Source organism: Bombus fervidus, chromosome 6 (assembly GCF_041682495.2).
Source record: "Bombus fervidus isolate BK054 chromosome 6, iyBomFerv1, whole genome shotgun sequence".
NCBI lineage: Eukaryota > Metazoa > Arthropoda > Insecta > Hymenoptera > Apidae > Bombus > Bombus fervidus.
This window is the reverse complement of record NC_091522.1, coordinates 17493828-17506987: the sequence shown is the minus strand read 5'-3', so window position 1 is coordinate 17506987 and position 13160 is coordinate 17493828. Positions and strand designations below refer to the sequence as shown.

Sequence of the window (13160 nt, the reverse complement as noted above, 5' to 3'; positions counted from 1 at the left end):
CGTATCTTCGCGATTGCTCGCTTCCTTTCCCGTGCTTCTCCGCCGATTTGTCATTCCATTCTGGTATTTTCACACCAATGTTGTCGAACGCAACTTTCGGTGTAATATTTCAGGCGCGATATAAATCATAGGCAAAGGGAATAAAGGCGCCTTTCGATTCTTCTTCCCGTCTGTCACCGTCTTTACGTGAGAAGATTTTCCCCTAAAAGTGTCAACCATTTTCCAATTCTCCTTCAACCATCTGCTCTATATTAAACTTTGATCTTCTCCGGCAAGATAAAAACTATCTTTGACAAGCTATCTTTCAGCGAAAATCGTAGAATTCTGCTGTGTAAATCATTTTTCCATCTCCATTGAACATCCGAGAGAGAACGTAAATGCTGGCAAACCGATATCAATTATTCGTATCGGCAAATACAATCACGAGCGACGTGCGTGTCAAACTGTTTACGGAAATACTTAACTTATCGTTGGATTATCAAACGGACTAATTAACGTCTCTGTTAACTAATTAACTAATCTCTCGGTTAATTAAATTCGTTTTTCATTGATCGATTCTCTCTATCGAAGACAGGCACGCGAGGATCTTGTCAAATATAAGCAATTCGTCGAGTCAAATGGTAGTCGGGAATGACGGATAAGTATTTCACGGGGAACAATGAATTTGACAGTGAGAATGATAAACAGCCGCGCACCGTTGCTACGAATATTCGATCGGCATTGCACGCTGACATGATTTAGGGTTGCCGGCGATCCTTACGAGCGACAATCGAAAGAGAACACGAGCCGAACGTTCTGTTAAAACGTACCACATATAGCGATATAGCGTCGTTGCAGCATTATACGTGAGAACACAAATCTCTATACATATTTATCGTCTCCTTGCATTTCCGTAATTCCATTCAGTTTTGACATTTTTATCGAAATTAAACGATTCGGTATCGATGGAAATCGAAGATTAAATTTGTCTGGATCACTGTGGAAATTGGCTCTATAACGATATTTCTCTGTTTTAATATATGTACACAAGAATCATGTCGATCGAATTAACGTTCGAATGACGCGATGAATATTCAATATGTCGGACGTTTTAAATTCGAGTTGTATTAATATTAAAAGCATGCATTCGGATGGAAGCAATAAGTATTTTAAAGAGTTGGAAACGTGGAAGATATCAGTGATCGAAACGTATCAAATGGCGTGGAAAATATATATCTTTCGTCGTTGAAACATCGTTGGACCGGAAATTGTTTGCAACCATGGAAAACCTATATAGGTACACGAAATCTCTTATCGTGGCGTGGAAAATAAACTTTAACTATGTATATATCGACAAATTGTAAGGAGATATATTCTTTGCCGAGCTACGGTATCCAACGATGTGTCTCGTCATCCATTGCCGCCCCTTTTCACCAGCCCGCAACCCCACTTCATCGCCGTCCCGAGAATCTTTCAGAGCCACGTTTTCCATGAAAGGATTCCGCGCCCCGGCTGCCAACGAATAACACTATTGTACGATCGTGTCTCAGACATTGGGTGAAACTTATTTTCCAAGGGAAATCTTCGTATTCCATGGCAACCTCGAAGTTCGCGACGAATATCGATAAACCATCGTTTCGTTTCTCGTTCGCTGGAAATCTATAAACGAATGCTACGCGAACAAAAAGTTTCAAATTCCACGACATGCAAATATACGGAATTCGAGAGCTCTGATGAATCTTTTATTTCTCATGAAACATTTTTCTATCAGCTTCGGGTTTTACCCGAAGCTCAGGTTGCGAGAACAAAAAGAGGACAGAGGTATCGGAACAAATAAAATGAATTTCGATCTCACGGATCTGTCCCCTTTTTTTCTTTTTTTCTTTTTTTCTAGGAAAATCTGTAGGATCAGCCGTTTACTTTGTGCACTTTCTCTTGCAGATCTGTTCGATGTCGCGGTAGCGATCACGTTGGATTACGAACAGTTAGAAACTCGGCGAATACGATTGTCTTCGAGCTAACGTTCCAGCTGTTCGCGCGAATTTTAATTACGCGCTGTACAACCGACTGAAACTGTATACCTTCGCGTAAACAGCTACGGAATATTTCATGCTGTTCCGCTCGAAACCGACCCACCGTGACTCGCATTTCCGATACGATTTTCATAATTACGTTGCCTCGTATAGTTTTTCCTTGCACCATCAAAACCGATATCTCTCCTCCGTCATCGAGATGAATGTAGCAGCGAATTTTCCATCCAGCGCAGATAAAAGAAGGCAAACAGCCAGCGCGATATTTTTCGTTCGCGTTTTAGTACGCGTTTTTCCTGAAAACGAGCAGCTTGACGTTTCATCCACTATCTGACGATACCGCGACGAGAGTACTTGAAAAATATCTCCTTATCGAACGTGTTTCGTCTCCTCTCGCGTTCACGTAACACGCGTATATACGCGCGAAGACGTATAACCCAGCGTGATCGAAGGGACAGATGGAGTTAACGCCACGCCGCGTCGCGCCGCTAGCTTTTCATATCCACCCATTCCGTACTCGTATACTTTTTCCAACCTTAACCACTCATATTTCACATCGGATAAAAACGCATCATCCATCTCGAAAAGAAACTGTAATTCCCTAGTGGACGCGATCTCTCGCCACGCTGATAACGTGCTCCTCCACGAGTTACGAGTTTCTATCGAATAGCAAATGCAAATAAGCTATCTACCACGGCTACGAAAACAAACGTCGAACTCGCAATCGGTCTTTCTCGTTTACGCGTATACATATGTGCCGCGATCCACGAGCGTCCGTTTATCGTATACGAATCTATCGCGCGCATACGATGCCGAGACGCGACTCTGAAAAGTATGAGTCGAACGCGAGTTAGATAGCGATTCTGTTTGCTTCGATTGCCAGGTCAAAGTTCGCCAACTCGCGCTACCATCGCTGCACATCTTACATGTTTTACATATACGAATTGGTTGGACAAAGGGTGCGCGAACAGGCGGACTTTTCGAGGCCTTTGCCAGCTACCATTGAGTCGAGGTTTTCCGAAGCAAGATACAACGACGTCGATCATCGTCTGAAACGTCAAGTTCCCCGCGAAAGAAACTCCATTTCCCACCAGCTCATCGCGTCACATTTTTGTACGAAGATAAGCTTCTAATCTTCGTTCGCGATAACGACGACGTCGTTTTCTACCGCGATTTCCAACAGCGGCAAGTAGTAGTGTGTCGTTGACCATCGTGGCGACCGCTCTACCTCGCTACCGAGGTCTATGCTCGAGTGTAGTCCTCTCCCGTCGATTTCTTTCTTTCCTTTTCTCATCTTCTTCTTTTACCATAAAAATTATCCGAAGCGAAACTCGCTGAAAGAACTGCTCGCAAGATTTTCCCTTCGCGGATTATCAGATTTCCTATTCCGAGACACGATCTTCCGATTGTTATTTAATACGAATCCACGCTTCTTTTCTATTCCTCTCTCTTTATATCGGTAACCTTCCTTTCTTCGGTCGAGAAAAGGGTGCACGGGTGATCAGGTGACGTTCGTTGGATTAGAAAAATCGTAATAGTGTCGCGTTGGTGACAACGTGAGCAAAAGAGCGAAGAAGTTGCAGAAGCAACCATGTACGCGAGATTGTTACTATTGAGATCCAGTAAACTTGGATGTATTCCAAGGAGATTGGCTTCGTCCTCTTCGGGGCAGAGGGTGCCCAAGCAAGCAGTACGTGCAATTTTTCTTATTTTCACCTTTCATTTCTTCGCGGCGAGTCGATCGATCGGAGCCGGGACCGACCAGAAGAACGATTGGCCAACTTCTATGCCGTCGATTCAATTTTTAACGCGCTCGGCCGTCCGTGTTTTTAATCGAACGTTGCCACTCGAGGAAAGCTTTTGTGTCGTCTGCCGGTGTAATTAATAAAACAACCAATCTGAAGTTACCTGGCGTGCGCGTCGGCAATTGTTTTTTCGAAATCTTGAAAAAAGTTGTAGGAAAGGGGAAAGAGACACGTGCAACGCTCGTGCAATCAGAACGATAGTAAAATATATATGTATTGATGTACACAAGCTGATGAAAATATTTCGAAAACTTATGAAAAGCTTTTAGAAATATACGTATTGTGTTTGTTATACGAAACTTGAAATTTCATTAGCATTATTACGAGGCTCGACTACCGCTATTGTATGGATAAACTTTGAGACAAGTCTGAAAATACAAGCTACATTTTCACTGGTAAATGTTCAAATATTTTCAAAAACCAGTGGTAGCTTTAAAAGTTATTCGTTAATTTTATATGTAATTTTCTTATTAAGAAATCACCACCTCGCATCAAAACTTTCCACTGTGTCATATCATTCGGTAATAATTTTCGCGACGAGATAATAACGAAAATTATTTACCGCGTATAGAATCGAAACAGAGTCATAAATAACGCGTTTAGATGCTACGTAATGTCGTATATATCGTGGAAACCGCATTTCGATAATTTTTTGACAGCAAATAGCAACGGACCTGTTAAACGAGCTTTTAAACGCAAAATGCATTGTTCGATTGTAAAGATCGCCAGTTTAATTGCCTATAGTGCCATAAATGTAACGGCAACGTTATCACGAATACATAATACGAATGATATCTCCGTATACACATGCACGCCACGCAATCACCGGATTATAAATATCGTTCACATTTGCGCTCGTTGTATGAGTTCCAACATCCCGTTCTTCCTGTCTGACTTATGTATCCAATATACGGTTCGATCGTGGAATATTTTCACGTTCTCTTGTTCATCGAAATTTCGGCAAACGTTTTTAGAAACGATGGATCGTCGTATTGAACCGATTTATCGAAAAACGACCAACCATCAACCGTACCGCGTGTTTACTTCGCATCAAAACAGTCAAGAAGATATTTCAAATGGACTTTCCAAGGGAATCCTTATCCATCTTTCCTCCTCTACGACATCTAGTAGCCGATAAGAATCGCGTTTTATCAATTGCCACTGAATCACGATACAGCCACGATACAAACAGCCTGGTAATGGGAAACGATCGTCGATAATTCGGATGGCGTGCACATTCTTTTGTATTTCAAAGACAAGATCGATTCCATCGCCGCCCACGATAAGAATCGATGTTTTCAGTGGACCGTTAAGTCAACAGGTCGAGCAAGATGACGATTCGTCAAAATCCAATGACATTTCTAAAAGAACGTAAAACTTGGGGCACGTGGTACGGTCGTTCGGCTTTCTATTCAGGAAAAATCCTTACTACCAGCGCTCGAGGGGTCGTAAATTAGGGTAGAGAGGTAGTTTCAACAATGAGCTCGAATCATAAACTGTCTTACGACTGAGACCCAGAGAATAGGCACTCTTTGTGAAGTAATTGATCCTTATGAACGTTTAAGAATTGTATATTGACTAGAACAATTAATATCGTTTTAGTTTTAGTTTAGTTTGGAAGTCGTCGATTCCGATCAACGTCTAGGGCGCATGTACGTTTTAAACTAAGACGATACTGTTTTAATCGATAGAATCCTTAGTATCGTATTTAGTCCTACATATTACGATTCTATTGAATATATTGAAACGAAGCGAATAAAAAATGTAGTAATTTTATTAGATCACGCAGTATCATAGATCCCGTTCGACGTAAGGAATTACGAATTGATTATAGTTGAAAATGAATTGCGTCTTGGGAAGCGAAGATAAGAGAGCACGATGTGATTTATAACGCACAATCGGCAATCTCTGGCTTGCGAAACCAACGGAATCTGCGTCGGAACGAATCCGGAATCGACAATGCGTCACTGAAGAAAAGAAGAAAAATTTGCATAATCTTAGAGAATTTAAATGTCCGACTGAAAATAAAATCTCAAAATGAAAGGCAGACTGGCTGAATAAATGTATACAGATGTAAAAAGAACAAATTGCATATTTACCTACGCATATTGCCCCATTTCTTTGTTTTAATCTTTGCATTTTTTGCATTTGCGTATCTTCTATCGTAATTCGAAAAAATCCCTGAGCAGACGCGCAAAAATTCTTTCGACGTTTAATTCGGTGGTACACGAGTAATCAGAACTGTAATTTTATGTAACAGATAGAAATCGGCCTAAGAAGAGGTTACGCGTGTACGCGTGGAAGTGTGTCGAGTGGCAATCGAATAGAAATTGGTAGCCGAGAATTTTTCGTTCTCGATCGAAGCGTTGCACACAAAGATAACAGCCAAGAACTCGAACGATTTTAAATACACGCGATTATGGATGACGCGGACAGCTTAAAGAAAAAATTGAAAGATCGTCGGCATCTTTTATATAATTGCGTAGATTTCATCTGGTTACGCGTAAAAAAGAATAAAATGAAGCGCGTTTCATGCAACGAGGAATTAGGTAAAGTATAGATGCAAATTAACTCGATGCCGCGTCGTAGCTACGAACCTGGGAAAAGGTATAGAAATCGTTCGAGGCTTTTCATTTGCAAATGGACAGATCTCTGCTTTAGATTTTAATGACTGTCCTTGATGAATATCGCGTCTTGAGATACACGTATTACATCGTATGTTTCAAAAAGAACGATACGTAAAAAACGTTGGTTCTTGTTGCTTGAAATCTCGTCTGACGAGTTACACGTAACCAAATGAAACGGATACAACGTACGTAAACAAAATCTTATCGTTAAAAAGATTCAAAAAAAATGAATCAACATTGTAAGGGAAATCGAGTAGACTTACACACGGAGTTGCAGGCGGTAGAGGGACCTCGTAAACCAACGATGTTCAACGAACGCAGCCAGCTGACGTATACAAGACGTTTGGTGGTGAAATTGGGCAGCGCCGTGATCACGAGGGAGGATGAACACGGACTGGCACTGGGTCGCTTAGCGTCCATAGTGGAACAGGTAGCCGAGTGTCAAAACGGAGGTCGTGAATGTATTATGGTAACCAGCGGTGCGGTTGCATTCGGCAAACAGAAGCTCGCCCAAGAACTGTTGATGTCCTTATCGATGAGGGAAACGCTGAGTCCTGGAGGACACATGAGAAAACGTTCAGGTATAATTCTACATAATGATACGTCGATCGTTTGCACTTATAAACGCGCGATCATGCTCGAAGGAAGAACGCTTATGACAAAAAAATCTCTTTTCGGAGGAAAATATATTTACAGTTTGATAAGAATCTTTCTTTCGCACGCGTTTGTCTTTAAGCGTTCGTATCTGCCGCGAAATAAAATATCGAGTTGCGCGTGAAAGTAAAGACACGGTCACATATTGAGAGACAATCTTCCATCTTTCTTTGTACATAATATACTAATATATATATACTAACGGAAGTTTAAGTTAGAGGCGCTTTTTTCCCAATAGTAAATTTAGTACGCTTTTCTACGTAATGGACTCGTTGGATGTTTCTCAGACGAAGTAAATCGATACTAACTTTTGTTCGATCGTGGAATTCATCGACCATTCTAATTCACTGTATAGTTGCACAAAACGGAGAAACTTCATGAACGATTCGTTACAATAAAGGACAATATATGCCGTTCGACGATAATATTATACCACAAATCGGATATCCGGCCGTAATTCAAGCCGAGACCGATCGTTTCAACGTGAATTTTCTTCTGAGAATATTATCAACCAACTACAAATGAGGGTATACGTTCACCGCGATTGTACTTTCCTCCATTCGTAATCCTTTATATCTCGCGCGCTAATGAGTCTCGAGTATAGCAAAAATGTATTCGGATTTGCTTAAGTTACCATATTTTTAAGCTCATCTCCGCGCTTAATTCGTTCTTTATTAATTAATCTCAATTACGCGAGTCGCCGATGTGAGTCACACGAAACGCGAGAATAATAATGCCCTCTCGTGTTTTAGTCGTACACGGTGAATCGATCGACCGAATAATACCGACGAGTTATGACGATTAAATTGCCTGAATGTAAATTCTCTGCTTCGAGTGAAAACGTACAATCTCCTTGCTTGGTAAGAACTGCTGAATGCTTTTCCACGTGAGCACAGTTGTGACAATTAATCCGGTAAGGATCGTACAGACGCACGCACGTATAAGAACAAATATTCAAAAAGAATACAAGGGACATTTAAAGCAAATTGCACGGTTGTCATACGAACGTTAAGAACTTTGCGAACAAAAGGAATAAAATGCTAAATAAATTACGTTGCCCGAGAACGAGCTTATTTCCTTCTTTCCTCTAGAGGACGAACGACGTGTTTGCAATGTACATTAGGAGGAAACATTCCGCTTGTTATTTGCTTGTATTAACGGTGTAGTAGAGATATTTCTTTTCTCGTCAGCATTCACGTGACTGCCGTGTGAAGGAGGTCGATACAGGGGATCGTAAATTTCGTAGCAAATACGAATTGTAGACCATCGACGATGGGGACCCGTCGGAACATCCCCGAGGTACTTCCGGATATACAGGGGCTCCTCGGCAACTTGACAATGTCCGGTCTTCCTATGTAGGTTAAACTAACAACCGCGAACCGCCCAATTCTTTTACTGGTAATACCTTCGAGATTCTATTTGCTCGGGAAAACATTCGCGGTAATTCCTCCTTTTGAGGAAAGCAGCGATCGAACGCGATAGACAGAAATTGCTTGGAAAATAACGCCGCCTTGTTTCTTGTTACTTCTACGGAAACGTTTGAGTGTTCAATGGTTGTCCACCTTCTCTAGCATTTCTAATTCGTTTTGGCAAGAAAAACACGTTAAAAAATAATTGCAAAAGCATCGTAAATTATCAAGATATCGCTCTTATTTTATCCCGTTTCTAAATTCATAATAATACCGCGGTTCACCCAAAATCAATTAACCGTTTCGTACCAATTAACAACTCGTCAAAAAGAATTTATCGTATCGCATACCAACTTCTAAAAAGAGAAAAATTGCTGCAATCGAATCGTAATGTATCGATACGCGAGGATGAGCGGTCAACTGATTTTGGACGGACTCCAGAGAGCTACAAGAGAACGAGCAAAAACCGTTCGCCTAACAGTGCCGTTTGTTGTACCACACACGATCTACTAACCGCACATTGTAATTTCGATCTAACGTTCGCGCAGGCACCCCTTTGGAACCTAGAGCAGCAGCCGCAGTGGGACAATCAGGCCTGATGTCGTTGTACGACGCCATGTTCGCCCAATATGGAGTGAAACTGGCCCAGGTATTAGTCACCAAACCGGATTTCTACAACGAGGAAACTCGTAAGAATTTGTTCAGCACCCTGAGCGAATTACTTAGCTTGAACATCGTTCCCATAATCAATACCAACGACGCTGTCTCACCTCCACCGCATGTTGACGAAGAAGTAGCCGGTAGTGGAGGAAGAAGAGGTATTTCCATCAAAGACAACGATTCCTTGGCCGCTATGCTGGCCGCTGAAATTCAGGCAGACTTATTAATCTTAATGAGCGACGTCGATGGCATTTACAATCTGCCTCCGTGGCATGATGGCGCTAAGATGCTGCATACATTTAGCATGGACCTTAGGGACACCATCAAGTTTGGACAAAAGTCAAAGGTCGGTACCGGTGGCATGGACGCGAAAGTTAATGCAGCGCTTTGGGCTCTGGATCGAGGTGTCTCCGTTGTGATCTGTAACGGAACTCAGGAGAAGGCTATAAAGAATATTCTGTCCGGAAGAAAGATCGGTACATTCTTCACACAGACGACCGAAACTTTCGCACCTGTAGAGGTTGTTGCCGAAGAAGGTAAAAGCTTTTTTACTTTCCAGCGAACTTTTATGCCTTTCGAGTGCTTTATGAAATAAAAGGAACTAGGTAGTCGTCTAGGTAGCTTAGATAACTCTCGTAAATGTTACTTTCGAATTTGCTTAAGGAATTTTGACATACTTAATCGGCGAAGCATCGATCGTGAAAAAGTGTTTGTCTGTCTCAAGGAAAAATAATTCAAGAAAGATCGTTACGTTTATGCACGCAATAGTTTTTTCGTGGAGAGATCGGTTAGTAGCGTCATTTTGTTCTACCGACTATAGCAATATAGGTCATCGATTATCGAATGTAGAAATGAAACGGCTTACGGCTGCTGGTATCGTGGCCATTGTACAATTATCCGCGACACGTACCGCACTCCCCTAAGATATAGAAAAATATCACATTATTCGGGGAAGTATATTCAAACCGAACAACTTTTAGTTAACATGGCCGGCCATTGAAAAAGTAAGTGAAAAGAAAAGTAGTTAAATATTCCTTTAACTCGAGAGCTTTTCCGAGCAAAGTCTCTTCTATCCTCGTTACTAGTTGGGGTAATTTTTACCGTCGGATTCCATTAAAACTTATTTAATATATCCTTTGCGGTTCGACCGTTCGATTGCGAATAGCCAACGCGTTCGACCCTTGTATTTCTTTCAAGAATAATCAATTTTATCCATTCAACGGACGTAGTTATGTACTTTCTTTCTTTTCTTTTCTTTTACAATATTGAATTAAGGGAAAAAGGGAATTACGAAGGATGTAAAAGACATTTAAAAAGAAATCTCGGAAAACAAAACGTGCAGAGAATCGAGGTATTTGAAAAGGAGAAACTACCGAACTACGTCAAATACTTGATGACGCCAAACTTCGTCTATAAATCAGATCCACTTAAGACGCGATTGCATCTAAAAGATTCTCAACGTGGGATTTGTAATATTAACCGCAATTTATGGAAGAAAATCTTCCTCAAACCCAAAAATAACAATTTCCAGCTCGCGCCGGGAGTCGAATTCTGCAAGCCCTTGAACCAGCGGAACGAGCAAGCTGTATCAACACGTTGGCTGATCTCCTGGAATCCCGTCAAAGGGAAATTTTAAGTGCTAACGCGAAGGACCTCGAGGCAGCGGAGAAGAGTGGCTTGGCGAAAGCTTTGCTCTCCCGACTTTCCTTGACGCCTGCCAAACTGAAGTCTCTGAGCTCTGGTTTGCGGCAAATTGCCAACGACTCCTTAACGAACGTCGGCCGCGTTCTCAGGAGGACGAGACTGGCCGAAGGTCTCGAACTGAAGCAAATCACTGTTCCCATCGGTGTATTGCTAGTGATATTCGAATCGAGACCCGACAGTCTACCTCAGGTGGCGGCATTGGCAATGTCCAGCGCCAATGGTCTTCTTCTGAAAGGAGGCAAGGAAGCAGCCAACAGCAATCGGTATTTAATGGAGCTGGTAAAGGAGGCACTGAGTACCGTCGGCGCTGCAAACGCGATATCCCTCATCTCAACCAGAGAGGACGTTGGTGATCTTCTGTCGATGGGCAAGCACATAGACTTGGTGATTCCTCGAGGTAGCTCTGACCTCGTTCGTAGCATTCAGGAACAATCGAAGCATATCCCCGTGTTAGGTCACGCGGAAGGTATATGCCACGTATACGTGGACAAGGATGCGGATCTGATGAAAGCTATGAAGATTATTAGGGACTCGAAATGTGATTACCCTGCCGCTTGTAACGCTATGGAGACGTTGCTTATTCATGAAAGTCACATGAAAAGTAGTTTCTTCACGGATGTATGCAACATGCTACAGAAGGAAGGAGTAAGGAGATTAGTGCGATACTGGAACACAGGAATCGTTGTTATTGGATTTACCTAAGTACTTGACATTTTAGGTGAAAGTGAATTCCGGGCCGAGACTGAGAGAGCAACTGACGTTCGGGCCACCAGCTGCGAAAAGCATGAAGACCGAGTATGGAGCCCTTGAATGCGCGATCGAGGTCGTGACAGACATCGACGATGCTATAAATCATATTCACAAATACGGCAGCGGGCACACAGATACCATCGTTACCGAGAACAGCCAAAGTGCCTCTCACTTCGGAAGGGAAGTCGACAGTGCCTGCGTTTTCCACAATGCCAGTACCCGGTTCTCCGATGGGTACAGATTCGGCTTGGGTGCCGAGGTGAGCCGTTGACATTGAAACTTCAGAAATTAAAAAATTTACGCGTGGAAAAATTTTACAGTTATAAAATTTCAAAGCTTGCATATACAAAAATTTAATAATTCAAACATTTAAAAGATTCGAAATCTTTAAAATTCAACTTTGAAATTTCAACAAAATATCAATTTCTTACTATTTTAAGGTCGGTATTTCCACCGCGCGAATTCATGCACGTGGCCCGGTGGGAGTGGACGGGCTGTTGACCACAAAGTGGGTGTTACATGGTGATGGCCACGCAGCTGCTGATTTTGCAGAGGGTGGCGACAAAGTTTGGTTGCATCAATCTTTACCCATCAACGAATCTGCATGAATTAAATCCGAACAGTCTGAAGATGTCGGAATCTTCGCTTCTGCGACACGGAGGATTTTACATCAAGGAGAAATGCCAGGGAAAGATCAGAGGACCGGCATATTTTTATTCACAAAACAATTTAGATTGCCATCAACTAACATCTTTTTCTCCTCTCTTCAATCACTCGTCGCTAAATGTTCACAGATAGTTAAAAATTTAACAAAGTGGAAACGTAGAAGGTTCCGCAAGTCATAATGGTATCTGTCTTCCACGAAGATCTTCCTATTTGATAAAAGCATCATTATTGTTAGATCATTGTTATTTTAACATAATTATAACGCTGTCAAAATACTTAATAAAATAATGAATAGAAACACGGCAATCTTTATAGAATAGTTGTCATAAAGTACTGCATTTATTAGACGAATGTCTAGTTTCGTCTTGAAGCAAGTATCATTCGCAAAAGTTATTGCCGTAACAAAATATATTACTGTCCGTCATAATATAGCTTTCGTCCTTTTTCTCAACGAACCAAAGATTATTAATACCTGGCGACAAATAAAAGCAATGTATCACATACAACTAATATTGTCAATCAATTTGTATTTGTATTCTACATTTTATTACCTCGTAACTCTTCCTTCTGATTATAAGAGAATTAAAAGGTACAAAAAAGGATAGGAAATACATAATCAATTCTTATCGGAAAAGAAACATCCACTTGATTACACTGGAAAGTTATCGTGAAACTTATTAAATAAAGTAAAAACTCAAGAGAGACCCTCTTGTCCTCAGTTACTTCGGTGTTTGTGAAAGTGAGGTCGTCCGGTTGTATTCGAAACTCCTCGACCGACTATCAACTGGTAAACTTGCATTTATTCGTTTTAAGTTACCTCAACCATTAATAACCGTAAGACACCAATTAAGAATTCCTCAACTTCCGAAATTTAAA

General features: G+C 41.5%; 1 protein-coding gene across 2 annotated transcripts; it reads left to right on the top strand.

Moving 5' to 3' along the window:
• The first annotated feature begins 2868 nt into the window (after positions 1–2868).
• Positions 2869–12794, top strand: P5cs (Delta[1]-pyrroline-5-carboxylate synthase). 2 transcript variants are annotated; one of them, XM_072006021.1, is made up of 6 exons: positions 2869–3699; positions 6686–7022; positions 9053–9700; positions 10696–11513; positions 11587–11877; positions 12059–12794. In XM_072006021.1, the coding sequence occupies exons 1-6, from the start codon at positions 3601–3603 to the stop codon at positions 12224–12226; spliced, it is 2361 nt and encodes a 786-aa protein (XP_071862122.1). In that variant the 5' UTR covers positions 2869–3600; the 3' UTR covers positions 12227–12794. The 2 variants fall into 2 exon arrangements, with proteins under 2 accessions (XP_071862122.1, XP_071862123.1); XM_072006022.1 differs by having other exon boundaries at positions 2878–3699; positions 6719–7022.
• The last annotated feature ends 366 nt before the right edge of the window (positions 12795–13160 follow it).

Bases quoted from the DNA above. Each gene is read 5' to 3' on its own strand.
- P5cs (XM_072006021.1), top strand. From the start codon at position 3,601: ATGTACGCGAGATTGTTACTATTGAGATCCAGTAAACTTGGATGTATT. The intron at 7,023-9,052 runs GTATAATTCTAC...ACGTTCGCGCAG, and splicing joins ACACATGAGAAAACGTTCAG to GCACCCCTTTGGAACCTAGA. The intron at 11,514-11,586 runs GTAAGGAGATTA...TTGACATTTTAG, and splicing joins ACATGCTACAGAAGGAAGGA to GTGAAAGTGAATTCCGGGCC.